Source organism: Myxocyprinus asiaticus, chromosome 16 (assembly GCF_019703515.2).
Source record: "Myxocyprinus asiaticus isolate MX2 ecotype Aquarium Trade chromosome 16, UBuf_Myxa_2, whole genome shotgun sequence".
Classification (NCBI taxonomy): Eukaryota; Metazoa; Chordata; class Actinopteri; order Cypriniformes; family Catostomidae; genus Myxocyprinus; species Myxocyprinus asiaticus.
Window position 1 is genome coordinate 12692783 of NC_059359.1, and position 17382 is coordinate 12710164.

At 39.9% G+C, this 17382-nt stretch overlaps 1 protein-coding gene across 1 annotated transcript in view; it reads right to left on the minus strand.

Annotated features, from left to right (window-relative positions):
* Positions 1-2147: 2147 nt before the first annotated feature.
* LOC127454106 (ER membrane protein complex subunit 2) overlaps positions 2148-17382 on the minus strand; it is a 51624-nt gene continuing 36389 nt past the window's right edge. The window contains exons 8-11 of the mRNA XM_051721069.1: positions 14007-14088; positions 13251-13361; positions 9747-9851; positions 2148-2747 (exon numbers count right to left, since the gene is read on the minus strand). Of these exons, the coding sequence (XP_051577029.1) occupies positions 2661-2747; positions 9747-9851; positions 13251-13361; positions 14007-14088 (385 nt within the window). The 3' untranslated portion in view covers positions 2148-2660. The remainder of the gene's footprint in view (positions 2748-9746; positions 9852-13250; positions 13362-14006; positions 14089-17382) is intronic.

A 17382-nucleotide genomic window follows, 5' to 3' on the forward strand; every position in this document is an offset into this window, starting at 1 on the left:
GCAACGCACTACTATATGCACATTATACCTTATGTAAATACCTTTTATGTAGATTTTGAAGGGAAGTACTAAATAAAAAAAGATCTTTTATCTCTTATATTTGTATAAATTCTGAAAGGGGTGTGAAAACTTATGAGACAAAAGGGGAATGCAAATTTGTGCACTCAACTATACAGCATATACACAACATTAAAACCACCTGCCTAATATTGTGTAGGTCCCCCTCGTGCCACCAAAACAGCGCCAACCCGCATCTCAGAACAGCATTTTGAGATTATATTCTTCTCACCACAATTGTACAGAGCAGTTATCCGAGTTACTGTAGACTTTGTCAGTTCGAACCAGTCTGGCCATTCTCTGTTGACCTCCATCAACAAGGCATTTCCATCCACAACTGCAGCTCACTGGATGTTTTTTTTTTTTTTTTTTTTTTTGTGCACTATTCGGAGTAGATTCTAGAAACTGTTGTGTGTGAAAATCCCAGGATATCAGTTACAGAAATACTCAAACCAGCCCATCTGGCACCAACAATGGGCATGCAGTGAGGGGCAGTTCTGCAGACAGGAATGCCTTGTTGATGAGAGAGGTCAACAGAGAATGGCCAGACTGTTTTTCTATGTCCAGTCTATGGTAACTCAAATAACCGCTCTGTACAATTGTAGTGAGAAGAATAGCATCTCAGAATGGGATTCTGAGATGCGGGTTTGTGCCGTTTTGGTAGCACGAGGGGGACCAACACAATATTAGGAAGGTGGTTTTAATTTTATGGCTGATCGTTGTATATTAAACCACCGATTAATGAGCTATCAGCTGTCTTTTCTTTAGCTTTCTATTTGTTTTTGAACAACAATCTAAATCGAGCAATTATGTGATGTGGCAACTAAAACAGCCATTTGGCTCCTAAATGTTTCAGTGTAGGAGCCAATGGCTCCTTAGTAATTTTTTTAGACTGGAGCCCTGTTTCCATAATAAAAACCTGGTCCAGAGACCTCAGGACCTCAGACTGGGCCGAAAGTTCACCTTCCAACAGGACAATGACCCTAAGCACACAGCCAAGACAATGCAAGAGTGGCTTAGGGACAACTCTGTGAATGTCCTTGAGTGGCCCAGCCAGAGCCCGGACTTGAACCCAATCGAACATCACTGAAGAGACTTGAAAATGGCTGTCCACCAATGGTCCCCATACAACCTGACAGAGCTTGAGAGGATCTGCAGAGAAGAATGGGAGAAAATCCCCAAATCCAGGTGTGCAAAGCTTGTCGCATCATACACCCATGTGACTCTATCCTCCCTAGCAACCGGGCCAATCTGGTTGCTTAGGAGACGTGGCTGGAGTCACTCAGCACACCCTGGATTTGAACTCGCAACTCCAGGGGTGGTAATCAGTGTCAATACTCGTTGAGCTACCCAGGCCCCCTTGTTTTATCTTTTCAATAAATTTGCAGTTAACAAAAGTCTGGATTTTGCTTTGTCATTATGGGGTATGGAGTGTAAATTGATGTGATTTTTGTTTTTAAAGCATTTTAGCATAAGGCTGCAACATAACAAAATGTGAATAAAAATGAAGGGATCTGAATACTTTATGAATGCACTGTAAATATGAATGGGCTACAAAACTGTACTCTCCCCGATAGCTGGTGTATGTTGGGCATTCTAATGCACTATGACTGCCATCATGGATGCTGCCAGGTGGATGCTGCACACTGGTGGTAGTTGAGGTTATTCCCCCAACACTATGTAAAGCGCTTTGAGTGCCTAGAAAAGCACTATATAAATGTAAGGAATTATTATTATTATTATTATCATTATCATCAATCAGAGGCCACATCCATACTTATACGTTTTCGTTTTAAAACGCATTGATTTTGCTACGTATATGCCTCATCCACACTAGAAAGGCGTTTTCCTCCACAGAAAACTGAAACTTTCAAAAACGCTCAACATAACAGCAAACTTTGGAAAAGAAAGATGATCAGAAACAGAAAACAATAATGGATTAAACTACAAGAACTGTCAGAAGAACTGAGAACTAAAAACATAAAACATTACGACTTACCTTGATCGCCCACTTCCATCCCAGACACATTTGATTCCCCCAATCAACCCAACACTAAGCACTTTTTATAAATGAAGACACAAAGCGTTGGTATGGTTGGTCAAAAAAATCCTGCAATCCTTTATTTTGTCAAGTGACAGATCAGTCATGTCGTTTTGTTGCACATACAGTTAGCATAGTTTTAGTCTTGGCCATTCTACTTTAAATTTCACTCATACTTCACTCACCTTGAGGTCCCTTATAAGAGCCTTACAAACTACAAGAACTGACAGAACTAAAAACATTACAAAACATTGATGTTCCTTGTATGCACAATTCCATCTCAGACACATTTAATTCCTCCCAAAAACCCAACGATAATCTCATAATAAATTAATAAAGGAGTGCTGGAGGTTAAATCGAGAAAATGTGTAGAATCGCTGGGGGTGTTTGAAGCCCATTCAAAGACCTGGAACAATACAAATACGGATGTAATGATACAGAGAGTTTATGCTGGGGTGGTTGGGTGGTCTGGTCTGTGGGTGGTGGTGTACTGTAATGAGCAGGGAGAGCTGCCATGGTGTTGTGGTGACAGAGATTGGGGGAAGGGGGACAGAACTGAGGTTTAGGACATGGTGATCTGCATGGACTCCAACATTTCCTCAACCGCCTTCACTGAGCATTTGTTCTCTTTCTTCCCACGGCCAGCCATCTAGGAGAAAGAGAAAGAAAGGGGTTGATGAAAGGACATAATTTAATTTACAAAGTTTTGTATGTATTACGTTTTAACACAAACATTGTGGTACATCAGACTCAATAACATACTAATGCTAAAAGACAAGTATTTGGGTATACATTCCATATCACCTTGCAGGAGCTGCATTCATAAAAAACTTCAGCCTATTTCTGAGACTGTGAAGGACCGATATGGGTTTAATTCCAGATCTTTGACCCATGGCCTATCCTGCACTAGTAATTGAGATGCCATTGCAGGTCTCCTCTCTCCTTGTTCGCCCCATGAGAGTAAGTGGATTGAAGGGGGTTACTGCACCCTAATGAGTCACAAACTTACACACTCACTCACGAAGAACCATTAGCCTAAAGTCCCCATGGCCAAGCATACTTACTCACCCATTCTTGCCACATCCGGTGTGACTCATAAGCTAAGACCTCCTGAGCACTCCCTCTGCCTCACTCAAACTGGACAAATTGACCATATCAGCCAAAGCACACTTCTCCATCTGTCCCTCAAGCCACTGACACAAACTGATCCACTATCTGTTAAAGATTGCACTCTCCATCTCCCCTAACTAGTCTGTGATGCAGATCACCACAGCAACTTTAGAGATGGGCTACAATAGCTCATTGTGGCCACATCAGCAGCAGTTGCGCAAGATGTTTTAGAGAAAACATCTCCATCATAAGAAACTGTGGGTGCCAGAGTTTCTGCTAATTTATTTTATTAGCCATTCCCATACCAGCCGGGAATGATACAATTTGCCAGACAAATGGGAAAAAATCCAGTCATCTCATTTCAGCGTTATTTTTCGGTGTAACATGATGAACTATGCGATACAATAATAACACATTTAGGTCACATGAACACAAAACGTTAATTAATTAGTTGCTTTTCCACACCATAAAAAAACAACAACAACAAAAAAAAAAACATTTAAAACAAAAATAGAGGGCAAGGCTACCAAATAGTTAAATAGCAATTTGCCACATATCAAATGTTTACAGAGAATAAAATAATTTTTTTTAGCTTATTGCACAATGACTATTTTCCCAAAAAAATATTATGGCACAGAAGCTTTCAATTGCCAAGTGAAGTCAAATGTGTCAAGAGTTTCTCAATAACGCATAAGCCTAGTGACGTTCTCCTCAAGAACCTGTCTACACAAGCCTATTTTGACACTTTTAGGTTACTTTTGGCAGTATGGCTGAAAGTTAAACCTCCGCAGCAGGTTTGTGCTGTCTTCATCGGGGTGGTTTCGCACTGTACACTGCCATTTTCTCAATAGATAATTCACTGTCATTATATAAAAATTGGGCTTATCTGCTCGAGTCCGACTTTGTCGGACATTGTGAGCTTTTAACAGTCAAAAAACTGCATTTACCAGCTAACAGAAACCCTGGTGGGTGTGCTTGTGGCAGGAAGGTTGAGTGGCAAGTTATCCCAGTGAACTCACTGTGTAAACGGAGAGAGGCACACCAAGCATGGCTGAGAGAGCATGGCAGTGTCATTTCTGGACTTGGAAATGCATATTTGTGTACTCGCAAATAATTCACGAGTCCCGCTACACATGTACACATACAGAGAGACAAATGTTGTTTTCTTACCGGAAAACTCTCGCAAGATTAACAGAGCTGATCCGTAGTCTAAGTGCCAGGCTGCCGTTCCCAGCATTCTCGCAAAATCCCCACATTATTGTGCAAGTGAGCTGCGTGGTTTCTTCCAAATGATGGATTCCATCACATCCGATTTTTAAAAGAGTGCAAAAGTTCTATAAATAGGGGCATCTGTAAATGTTCTGTAAATGTAGGGGCATCACTACTCAATGTTCACAAGTCCATGCATTTGATGCACTTCTCAGCATGTACACACATTGACTCAATGCCAATTTTTCCATCGTTAATGTCTGCATTAGTCATGAATACACTTGGCAGGATAATTTCATGCATGAGTAATCGTAATTAAGTAATCAGGGCCTGATATTCATTTCTGAAAATGAGGGGGAATGCCCCCCTTACATGGCTCAAATGGGGGGGATTCACACTTTGGGGGGAAATAAAACTCGTAACACTAAAACGTCACCTAAATCTCATGGGGGCTACTTTTCTCAATTACTGTATAGGTCAGATGGAACCTGGGTCAGAAATCAGCTTTTTTTTTTTAAGGGGCAATATTTGATTTCCAGGGGCATTTTTTTACCTTTACAAGGGCAAAAAAATAAATCTTCTAACCTTATAAAATGACCCTGTCATCCTTTTATGTTATTTAAACAATTAATTCAATTTTTAAAATAGCATGTTTCAGTAATTAAATAATTGCAAGATCTGTACATTGCATAATGTGCATTGTTACTGAAACAAACTTTTTTCTCATGCACATATTTTCAAACATTTTGGATATTAAATTAACATAGCTTACAAAACTAATGCACCGACATAGAGATGACAGCATTTCTCCAGATTTGGAATGAGGAACTTAAAAAAACTTGCCAAATGAATAAAACATTGCAAAAATAAACATTTCACAATGAACATTAGTCAGAGATATTATTCATACACTAAAAGTGGTTAATGTAAAATTATTATGTATCATTAATAATGTTTTATTTCACATCAAGGCTATTTATCCAGATATTATTTTTGTTAATATTATTAACTACATTGTAGCACTTGGTTACAATATATTTTGTGTTCACTCAGACTTGATTAATTTAATAAATAAAAACATCCATCCCTCCCACACTTTTGGCTTCTAACCGGTGAGGAGGGAAACAGAGAGATGCAAAAGTGAGATGAACCGATGGGCAGGTAAGTAGGCTATAGCACAGGGAGTGACAGTGTCACTTACTAAGACAGTATATTTTGAACAACAGGACCAAACGGACACGTAATTTAGCACGAGCATGACACCGAACTGCTCCAGAGCGCGAGAAGCGAGTGCCCATTTGTGCATTTATGGCGTGAGCATTCGCCACTGACTCTGCACAACGGACGACAAGAAACAAATTATGTTCAGCGAAAATTCCAATGAAGACCGCAATATATGTATTTGGAAATAGGCCCAGATGTTATTAATAAAACAACAGGAACTCTGTGCGGGTCACTTTTTGCCCCCATTTATTTTTTTATTTAGGGGGCATTTTTGCCCAGAGCCCCTGTTAATTTCCTCTGGATGGTGAGATGGAGATGAGAGATGTAACAGGTGTTTAAGTGACTCTCTTCACCATCTAGCTGGTACACAAAGCATTTTTGCTATTTCTGCCTTTCTTGTCAAATGTGCTTCATTATGACTAATGATGGAGCATCAAGATATGAAAGGCATCAAAACTATACATTGCTCCAACATCACACTTGCAATGTTAATAGCTTTGTTAATTATTAACAGGAGTGATAGTTTTATCACATCACTCGCTAACGGAGACGCAGTATAATGCCATTTGCATGTCAAATTAACAGGTTTAGAAAAGTTTATACATATATAACATCTTAAGTTCAGCAACTATCCGACAAAGAGCTCCCTCACTGCACGCTCTCACACTAAACTCAACAAGCGCTCAACTGACAGCTGCATGTGAGAGGGGGAGAGATGGATTGGATTTACTAGCACATCTTCTGGAGTTACAGTTTGATACTAATTTATTGATTTGATTTGTTCATCTGTATCTATTGGTTTAATAATTCGCAGCTGCACTGTAAAGTGAATAAAAGTGCGTGGGGAATTTCCCACGCTATGAACATGGAACTTGCGGGAATTATTAAAATTGTGCGCTTTACCCGCAATCCCGCACCAAATTTCAGGCCCTGGTAATAGCCTATGCATAATTAAGGGGGGCTTCGGGCAAAATGTCATAGAAAGTTACAAAAATGCCCCCGAAATTCAAAATGTTGGGGCAAAAAATGTCCCCAGTAATAAATTAGTTGTTTATGAATAACATTTGATACATTTCTTATATTCTACTCAAGGCCAAGTTCTACATATTGTCGCATAAAATATGAGTTGATGTTGATTTAATTTTATGGGTAAGATGGGTAAACCTTTTAAAGTTATATGCCCTCATAAAAGGTAAAAAAACAAAAAAACAACTTGAATTTAAATCCAGGGAATGGAGTTAATTTCTGACACTGGCATCGCTCAATCTGCTGAGAGCGAGGGCATCATCATTACGCATCACAAGTCCTGTGCTGCACCCTAATCCATCAGTGGGGTGAGTCATCCATCTGTATGAGTATTATCAAAAGTGGACTGACGCAGGCCTTGAGGCAGAGTGATATCAGTGCTGAATTATTAGCTCTATATTGAGACAGGAGGGTGAAGTTAATATATTTATGCTCAAAGTCAAAAGACAGAAAGCACTAAGGGAAGAAAGGACAGAGATGAGTAGAGAATATGCCATCAAATTCAATTCTAAAAATCGTCTGAGGACTTTACTGTGGCCAGAAAGTGACCTTTTAAGGTGCTTAGCAACTTAAGCTTCCCTTAAATGAAGGTATGCTAATCACACCATAGGAGGCACAGTTAACTTCTAAAATACCTCATCAATCAAAGCTGCTCAGCTAAAGAGTGACTCAACTTCTCTTTGAAAGACCTTAGAAGTTCTTCAAAGCAAGGCATACAACAGGTTACTATGACCTTCCAACCTGCCGCATGACAAAATGCAACTAAGTTGCTTTCAGGTACCATAAACAAGGCTAAAAACAAATTGCTTATTCTGAACAGCCTTATGTTAATTGTTTTATTAATACGTGTCATTAGAGAACGCACAGGATTCTATTACAGAATGTCAGTTTAAGCTTACGGTATTCTTTTAAAGCCACTATCAAAGTCTATGACTCATCTTGTGTGTCAAAAAATATTTAAGTACCATGAATAATAACTTCTAAGCACGTGTCGACAGCACATATCCTTGTTGTTTTGACAGACAACATTGTACGTGTCACCTCGTCTTAACTAGGATGTTTTGTGTGTCAAGTAATTTTTCTGTCCTCAATGAAAGCTAAATGTTGCATAATTAAACCAATCAGAACATAATTCATGTTACAAATAAAGCTCTGTGGACCCTTTTTGGATCTATTTTGAGATATCACTGGGTGCAAACGACAAAAATAGGAACGGAGCACTATCAAAAATCTTGACGTAAGATGCTTCTGATGGTCTATGACGCCTGGTTTGGACACAGCGTCAAAGTGACTGCCATTCGTAACCAATGACGTTCTCATGAGAAAAGTCTCTCCTGAGGCACACAGATCAGATCAGTGGATGGAGGAATCCAGAAAAAGCATCCACCCTTGAAACAGAGGATGGTTATGTAAAGAGAGAAGTAATGAAAGGAACATAAATATCTGTCATTGGGTGGTCTGGAAATTCCAACAGAAACTTCACTGAAAAAAGTGGTAACCTGCAATTGTTACTTAAAGACCTTTTTCTACTTGTTATAGCCCATAAAAATTACTTTTGTTGGTTTAACCTAATTTTTCAGGTAACAAGTCAAATTAAATAAAATTAAATAAAATCTACTTAATTTAAATGTTACCACATGATGCAAATTTTTTAGGTTACCTGACAAAAAAATTTTTACAGCGTGACCAAGTTTTAAAACACCAGGGTACGAGACCAAAAGGTCGATGTGTTATGTTTGGAAAGTGGGAAACAGGCATTGGGTATTTACTTTTGTAAAAGGAAATTTTAAATTGTAACAAAGCACAATTTGTATAACCTTTAAGCATGGTACATTTCCATGAATTCTTCTAGTGCATTACACTGATTAGAACCTGTCATTTTTCTACGACTATGTCCAGCATGTTCATGCTAAAATGCATCGATTTCACTGCGTTTACACTTCTCATCCACACTAGATTGTCATCTTTCTCCACCGAAAATGAAGCAATTAAAAATTCCATCCATTACTGCATACTTTGGAAAACAATAACAATATGAAACTGGAAACAAAATTGTTAAAAGAAAACTGCCTTTCTGTTTGTAGGTTTTTCTGGGATACTGCATATAAAAAATGCTGGATGGAAGCACAATGATGAAAATACAATTTCCAAAATGCTTGAAGTGGATTATTGCTTTTTCCGGCAAGACATTCGCATAAACTATGATGGAAACACATTTACCAAATAAATTCCTACATGTGCATCAAAACAGTCTTGTGACTGACACCGACACGCTCCCAGACATAAAGCATCTACAGCCGATCACGAAGGTTTTTTGCATGAACTAAATTAAAACTTGAATGGAAACCTGACTAGTGCTCCCCACGGTGTTTAATAAAAAAATTACATTGTCAGTGGTCTTGTGACGTACCCCAGAGGAACCGAGACACCCACCAACAAGTCAAAGGAAAGGGGGCTCCATTCTAAAGCATAACAAGAGTCCTCCAACTGCACAGGAAACACTCCAAGGGTATGCATCTTTTTGTGTGTGTGGCCTATGACAACCCCACTTGATGAGTAAGGACCCCTTTATTACATTTTTAACTGTCAATGCTTAAATAAGCAATGTATATCACCCTGATGGCAGTTAAGATTTGTAATAAATCTATATTTATGCTCCGTGTACCATGGCAACAGTGTTAACGTTTTTGTGTGATACCATTTGCGCTGCACTTTTTCCTTTTTTGCTATCATTATTCCCTTCCTTTGCAGCTGTGGTGTACGCACTGCATATTTTCCCCTTACTAACTCTAGAGGCCTGTGTTTTGCACCAGCTGTTATGCTTCACAGGGATAGTGGCGCTTTAACATGCAGACATAGAAAACAGCTGCGTAACACAATGCCAGGCCCTGTGGGCTTAAGTCAACATATTAGCTCTGCTTTGCCCAGGCACACGCATTCAGAACAGAAGCAGCGTGAAGGCATGGCACACTCTCACCGTCTGCGGATGTACTCTACTGTCTGTGTAAAAGATTGTGCCTGGCATCAGAGAACCCAGATGGCCAGACAGCATTATTAATCACTCATGCACTCCTCTCACCTGATAGGCTCTGCTAATCTGAGAGGCGGCCCATGCGGCGTACTTCACGTTGTCCTTCTTCACCTTTGCACTAACTTTTGGGCTGGCAGCAATGTGACTCGCAGACTTCAGGAGAAGAAAAAGAGAGAACACAAAAGAGACTGTTAAGATATTAATGAATTTTGTTTGTGGTTGATCGATGCAAGTAAAAAAGATATATATCCCGAACTATCCCTTTTGGTGCTATTCACTCTATTGCTCGCCCCTTGATGTCACACAAAATCAAGTGTGATTGCTTGGTGATTCAATGTGTCAGTCAGGTGGCCCCTTCATGTCTGAAATGGACAGTTATTTGCCAGAATAAGATACAATATGCATTAAACTTAAACGTTGATTGTCAAAACTTGTAAGCCTAACAGCAGTTTGTAAAATCTGCCGGTACCCAAAAATAATTCCCGGTACTGGTAACAGAATGGAAATACTCCACACCGGTGAGTACCAGCCCACTTTGAGTGCTGGTTAAGGGGAAACACAAAAATGTCAGTGTATCACCATTTCTGGAAAGCGTCAATAAAGTGTCCAAGAGATAAATGCCCATCCACTCCCCACTTAAAGCACACATAATGGATGGGTGTCTAAACCTTGATGGCAATGGAGGGTATTTTTTAAAGGGTGGAAAATGTGAGGGTTTTGGGCCTGGCTGTGTAGTGGGAAAAAAAGAAAAAAGCCTGGGTGTCACTTAACACTGCCCGATGTCTCTCAGATCAGAGATATGCGGTGCTGCCAGGCCTGGGAGTGTCAGGGAGGCGGTGTGTGAACGGTGTAGCACAATGTGAATCATGCTCTCCAGTCGCACAAAGATCTCCCTTCCACAACCACAAATCCTCCGTCTTTCCCTAGTTAATTCCATTAGACCCGCTCAGCAGAGTATGCTTTGTCTTTCCTCCGTCCACTAGCACATGAAAGCTCTTCCACCTGGTTATACTAAAAGTTTAACTGTGCACCAATTTACCTTATCTCTGTTTCTTCAGTAGAACTCTTGACTTCTGGATTTTGGTGTGCGTATCCTGTATATATTTTTTTAATTGACAATTTTTATCAGGCTCCTAAACGCTGGTTTAAATGATACAGTAAATAAGCTAGCGTTGCATTTTTGTTGTAGTATTTTTGGTGTGTGGCAATCTGTTTACATAGGGATGGCCATGAGAACTTGAGTACTTAGTGATGCAATAAATTGCACTACTGATTTGAGTAACAACTAAACTCAGCAAAAAAAGAAATGTCCTTTTTTCAGGACACTGTATTTTAAAGATAATTTTGTAAAATAACTTTACAGATCTTTATTGTAAAGGGTTTAAACAATGTTTTCCATGCTTGTTCAATGAACCATAATCAATTAATGAACATGCACCTGTGGAACGGTCATTAAGACACTAACAGCTTACAGACGGTAGGCAATTAAGGTCACAGATATAAAAACTTAGGACACTAAAGAGACCTTTCTACTGACTCTGAAAAACACCAAAAGAAAGATGCCCAGGGTCCCTGCATCAGTGCTCAGACTGTCCGCAATAGGCTGAGAGAGGTTGGACTGAGGGCTTGAGGGCACAAACCCACCTTCGCTGGACCAGACAGGACTGGCAAAAAGTGCTCTTCACTGACGAGTCGTGGTTTTGTCTCACCAGGGGTGATGGTTGGACTCGCGTTTATCGTCGAAGGAATGAGCGTTACACCGAGGCCTGTACTCTGGAGCGGGATCGATTTGGAGGTGGATGGTCCGTCATGGTCTGGGGCGGTGTGTCACAGCATCATCGGACTGAGCTTGTTGTCATTGCAGGCAATCTCAATGCTGTGCATTACAGGGAAGACATCCTCCTCCCTCATGTGGTACCCTTCCTGCAGGCTCATCCTGACATGACCCTCCAGCATGACAATGCCAACAGCCATACTGCTCGTTCTGTATGTGATTTCCTGCAAGACAGGAATGTCAATGTTCTGCCATGGCCAGCAAAGAGCCCAGATCTCAATCCCATTGAGCACGTCTGGGACCTGTTGGATCGGAGGGTGAGGGCTAGGGCCATTCCCCCCAGAAATGTCCAGGAACTTGCAAGTGCCTTGGTGGAAGAGTGGGGTAACATCTCACAACAAGAACTGGCAAATCTGGTGCTGTCCATGAGGAGGAGATGCACTGCAGTACTTAATGCAGCTGGTAGCCACACCCGATACTGACTGTTACGTTTGATTTTGACCCCCCCTTTGTTCAGGGACACATTATTCCATTTCTGTTAGTCACATGTCTGTGAAACTTGTTCTTAGTTGTTGAATCTTTTGATGTTCATACAAATATTTACACATGTTAAGTTAGCTGAAAATAAAAGCAGTTGAAAGTGAGAGGACGTTTCTTTTTTTGCTGAGTTTATATGCAAATTTTTCATGGCATTTTTGCTGGTAATTTGGGGTTGGCAACTTGCATCTGCACTGTACATGTTGACTTTCAGTCTGTGACAGCAACAGCACTAAACACTGCACAGACTGTACGGATTTGAGGGTGCATAAAGAGGACTTTAAAAAAAAATTGCAAGTGAATCAAACAGAATTTTTTTTTTTTTTAAGAAATAGTAATGGTTGAATTTTATTTTTGAAAAACATATTGTAAAGTATTGTACATTCACATAAAGACCATCTTTTGAGATCATATGACTGGTCAAAACTGATAGTACTTGCTTTATCTCAATAATATCTTGTAATTGGACGCTTTCTCTTGTGGAATAATTTAATGATGGCACTGTAGACAACCTCAAGCCGTTGAGGAGTGATATCGCTAAATATGAACATCCCTAGTTCACTACATACTTGTGGAAAGACACGCAGTGTCTTGCTGTTTTAGGGTATTGCACATTTTGTTTGTTGTGTTGACCGACTTTCTACTTGTAATACTGCCAGCCTTGTCACACATGCAAATCGCACATCAAAGATAGCAGATGACTGTCATGGTTCTGTGTTTGAACTACTGAAGTGTGTTTGTGTGTGTGTGCGCACGCGCAAGTGTATGTTTGAACAGTGCGCCTGTGTGTGGCTCCCTGTGGTGCACCCTCTGTAGGCCTTCTGCCCCTGGCTAGTTGTTTGTGTTCATATGTCAGGAGTCACTTACAAATGATGCATTGGTGTTAATGGACAACTTCCTGTTTAAATAAATACAGATGAAAGGCTTATTCAGCGCAGATATTGCCTGAACCTCTCCAGCAGAGCCTCATGTGACAGAGCAGTGGCCATTTCTCTTCCATTCTTTTATTGTCAAAGATTTGTTTATCTTTGGCATAAACATAGAAATGCCCTACAAAGGGCCGACGGGTTACATTACAGCAAAATTACGAGTCGGGGTTTTTTCCAATGCAGGGAGGGGAAACATCAACTTCAGTTGCCCCTGCGTGAACCAATTACAGCCCCTGCATTCATTCACATGCATAAAAGAGGAAAGTTGAAGGGTGTCTGTTTTCTGAGCCCGTGGTGCATGGAGCAACTCACCATGTAAAGACCGAACAAGGCCCTCATGTTTCTGCTGTTCAGCTTCAGTGCCTGCGCAAAATACTTCCTGGCTAGCTCAAGGTTTTCGAGCCCACCCTGGGTGTACTTCACCTGGAAACAGATAGGGGATTTTGTGTTACAAGGGTACCCCTTGAAGCTAACACGAGATCTAAATAAACAGGACATGACAACACATCGAACTTAATGAACAGAGAACATGATGAATGCAGCGAATGATAAGAGTGCAATGGTGGAGAAACTTTTGGCCTTGTTTAATATAACATTTAATAGAATGTTTAATAGAATGCTATGTGGACTGTGCTTTTGAAGAAATTAGATCTGACTGTAGCCAGGGCTAAACAAGAAACTTTCAAAATGGGCTCTATTTTCTTGAGTGCGCAAAGCGTGCGCAACGTCTTATCCAATTTTCGTGAAAGCACTAATTCTAAGTGCAATTGGCTGTGGGTAGGGAGTTGGGAGTGTTCGCGTTATCTGTGGGTATATGAGGGCAAACTGGGGATGTATTGTATGTAAATGAAGTGGCGTAAAGCGCAATTTGCTAATTTCTTGAAAAATGGGTAATTGCGCCAAGACATCTAAGATGCAGTGCAAAGTCTAAACACAGTGCCTGCATTTGCAATTTGAGGATTTGTCGCAATATTCGCTCTATCATATCACAACTAAATGGGACATACTCAAAGACAAAGCGACAGAAGGAGTTACAGACAGACAGACAGGTAGGGATGGGTACCATACCTCAGCATACTGTTCGCAGTATAAGTGATTGTGTGGGTTTGTCATCATCAGCTCTTCGAGACAAAAAGCAGCTTTTGCGTAACTATAAGAGTGAAACAATAAGTGAGAACAAAAAGATCACAAATACACCCATGTATAATTCTCCTAAACACATAAACCCTCTCGCAGTAGCTTTATGGCTGATTATGCAAAGCAAAACTCTGTCTCCTTTAGGGCTGAAATGATTAGTCTGCATTATCGGCAACAAAAAATTGTCGACAAACATTTTCGTTGTCGAATAGTCAAACAGGAAAAGGAGATAAAAATAAAAAAAATCTAAAGATCTTTTTAAAAAAAAGATGCATTCTTATAACCAAGTGAAAAAAAATACACTTATATCCAAAATACACTTATATTTGTCTCTTAAAGCAAGTCTAAATATCTTATATGTTGCTTCTCAAGTAAATGTATTTTTATACAATTTTAAAAGGAAAACAAGACAATAACACTTAACAGGATTTTTTGCTGTGAATTTTTTACTGAATTAAACTTAAAAGTATTTTTTTTCCTTTAATTCAGTGAATGTAATTTAGAGGTATTTTTAAAAGATGATTTTGTTTGCTTTATTGTTAGCAAGCACGTTTAATACAACCTTTTAAGTTGGGCACAAGCTGAATAGTCGGTAAAGTGTTAATGATTAATCGTTGCAATAATCACCTGAATAGTCGAATAATCAATCTAATAAGCGTTAGATTAGTCGATTATCAAAATAAACGTTAGTTGCAGCCCTAGTCTCCTTGACAGTCAGAAATGGGACATTCTAAGGTTTCCCTTTCATCAGCTTTTATGAGGGGGTAATGGAAATCTGTGTATGAACACCCATATGGTCAAATGATGAATAAAACTTTGCAACCGAGGTGGCAGTGCTGCCCTAGATTCGTCATGCTCTCCAGAAGACCAAAGATGAACAAGCGGCAAAATGTGCAAAATCTTTGTTGCATTTTTAGACGCTGACTGCCAATGTGTCCATAGGCTCTTAAAGGGAAAGATCACCTCTATTGGCAGATTGCTGAGCTGTTGACCTCACACTAATTTACAGTTCCACGTCTCAGACGCTCTCTCCTTTCTGAGTATACAACATGGGCCTTCACATTTCCTACTGCTCCCACCAAACAACCAAATGATTTCACAAAGAACTGCAGGCAAAGCCGCAACACACAAAAATGAGCCGAATGTGTCCAAAACCTGCGGACAGGGTTGAGAGGCTTCTTATTGCCTCTAGCACCGTTGAGTCCCCCAAAACCGCATGGCTTTTCCAGCTACCGTTTGCAAGCTTTCTGTCTTATTCCATGCGAGGTCCACAAATCAAGCCCCCAGTCGTACGTGCTCGTGCACACATATCAATTTATCACAACACATCAAATTGTAAAACAGAGCTGGACCGCTTCCAATCTAGTTGTGGATGTTAATCTTCAGCAATCATATGGCTAGCAACTGGTGGAAAAAAAGCAAGCTGACGTAAACAAGACTTTTTTTTGGTGGAAAAACGGTGCTAGCATTACCGCCTCGCACAAGATGATGAGCCTAACTGGCCATTTAGAAAATGTTCAAGGGACTTTTTAAAAGAGAACTATGAGTGAGTGAGAAACACAAAGAGCGAGAGAGGTTGAGAGATCGAGCCAGAGAGATCAGGCCACTCAGAAGTTTGAAGGCTGCTAGCAATTACCATTTCCTCTCCATAAAGACTTTCAGATGTGCTCCTGCCGTGGCGTAAACTGCGGCAGAGCAAAGCGAAGGGTGAGAGAGCGATAGACAGATGGAGACAGAAACAAAGAAATCAAGGCAGGCATCAACCTACACTACTGCTAAAGACAACTCGCACTACCTGAGCAACACATGACACCTGTATCACCACCTACGGCCAATTGTACCAGCCCTCGATGTCTTGATGAACCTACTAATATAGAACTAGGGATGGGTCCCGACATTCAACTATTATATAAGTAGTGAGGTCAACTTTTTTTTTTTTAAGCTTTTATATTTTTTTATGTGAAGTTTATGTATTTATTTCACAGGTCTCTGAAATACTCAATTCTGATTGGTCAATGGCACTATCTAGTGGTCTTATTTTTCTAAGTAACAACTGCACACCGGATATTGAGAGTAATCTTTCCTACTTCTCGGATCACTGTGTAATCTCTACAAGTAAGCTAATAAAATAACTAACTCAAATCAATGTTTCAACTCCATTTATTCATTTATTTGGCAAGTAGTCTTGTAATATGCTGGATAATGAACAGTCAGATGGTAAATATTTACAAAATAAACACCAACAGAACTCCAAAGCAACCTGGAGGTGGAATTCAGCTGTTCAGCAATTTCTTTCTCCTCACGTAATTACATAATTTCAACTCAAATTAACATTTTTGTCAATGTATTTATTTATTTGGTTAATAGCCATGTAACAAGTGGGTTTTGGCGTGCTGATATGGTGTTCTGCATTAGCGTACTAACAGTAAAGGCTAGGGTATACTTCGTTTTTTCTGTGTGTAGTTCCATCTCTAGCATGGTTGAGCACTTAGCCTTACAAAGTATACTCTTTGGACTGCAAGCCCATACTGTACTGCAAACTACAACTGCTCTAAGATACTCTTTTAGCACAGTCAACACCAGGCACATGCAGCCATATTCAGCGGCAGTACTTCTGAGCCTTGAGTGCGATCGTTGTAGTCTGGTTACCTGAATGAATGACTCTTGTGAGACGCTTTTTTTTTAATAGCGTGAAGCACACAGCCTGAGCAATGTAATCAAATTCCTGAACGATTAACTGTTACAAGCCGGTTCTGTTTAGTGAATTTATTGAATCAATAGTCAGTGTAAACACCTTTTGCAAGAATTATATTAATTCTAATACAGTATATCTGTTATGTAATGATCTCTTCATTTAGCAACAGGCTGCTGAGGGCAGTAAATGCAATACAAATTGTATTTATAATTTCCAAATCCTCAAAAGTACAAAAGGAATCATTAATTGAACTTTTAAGAAATTCCATTAAATTGTCAAAAAAGCGTGTTATTATGTATTGAGCGAAGATAGCTGGCTATCATAGCTTAAGGCTGGTTGGGTGTCGTTTCTCTTCAACTTGTTTTGTCTGGTTGGGAGAATGGGTGCCACCTCATTCTCTTGAGAATTTCTCTTTTTCCCTGTTCTCCCTTTTTTTCCACAACATGGAAAGAGATGTGATAATGCGGGCCTTGCCGGAAGAGGAGGAAAAAGGAAAAAAGGGAGGTCTGTGACTGACCTGAAATAAAGAAAAAAGGAGAAAGAGGAAGAAAGAACAAGAGCTATATTGACACGCCTATAGATAGAGGGTTGACAGAGAATGGTGTGATATTA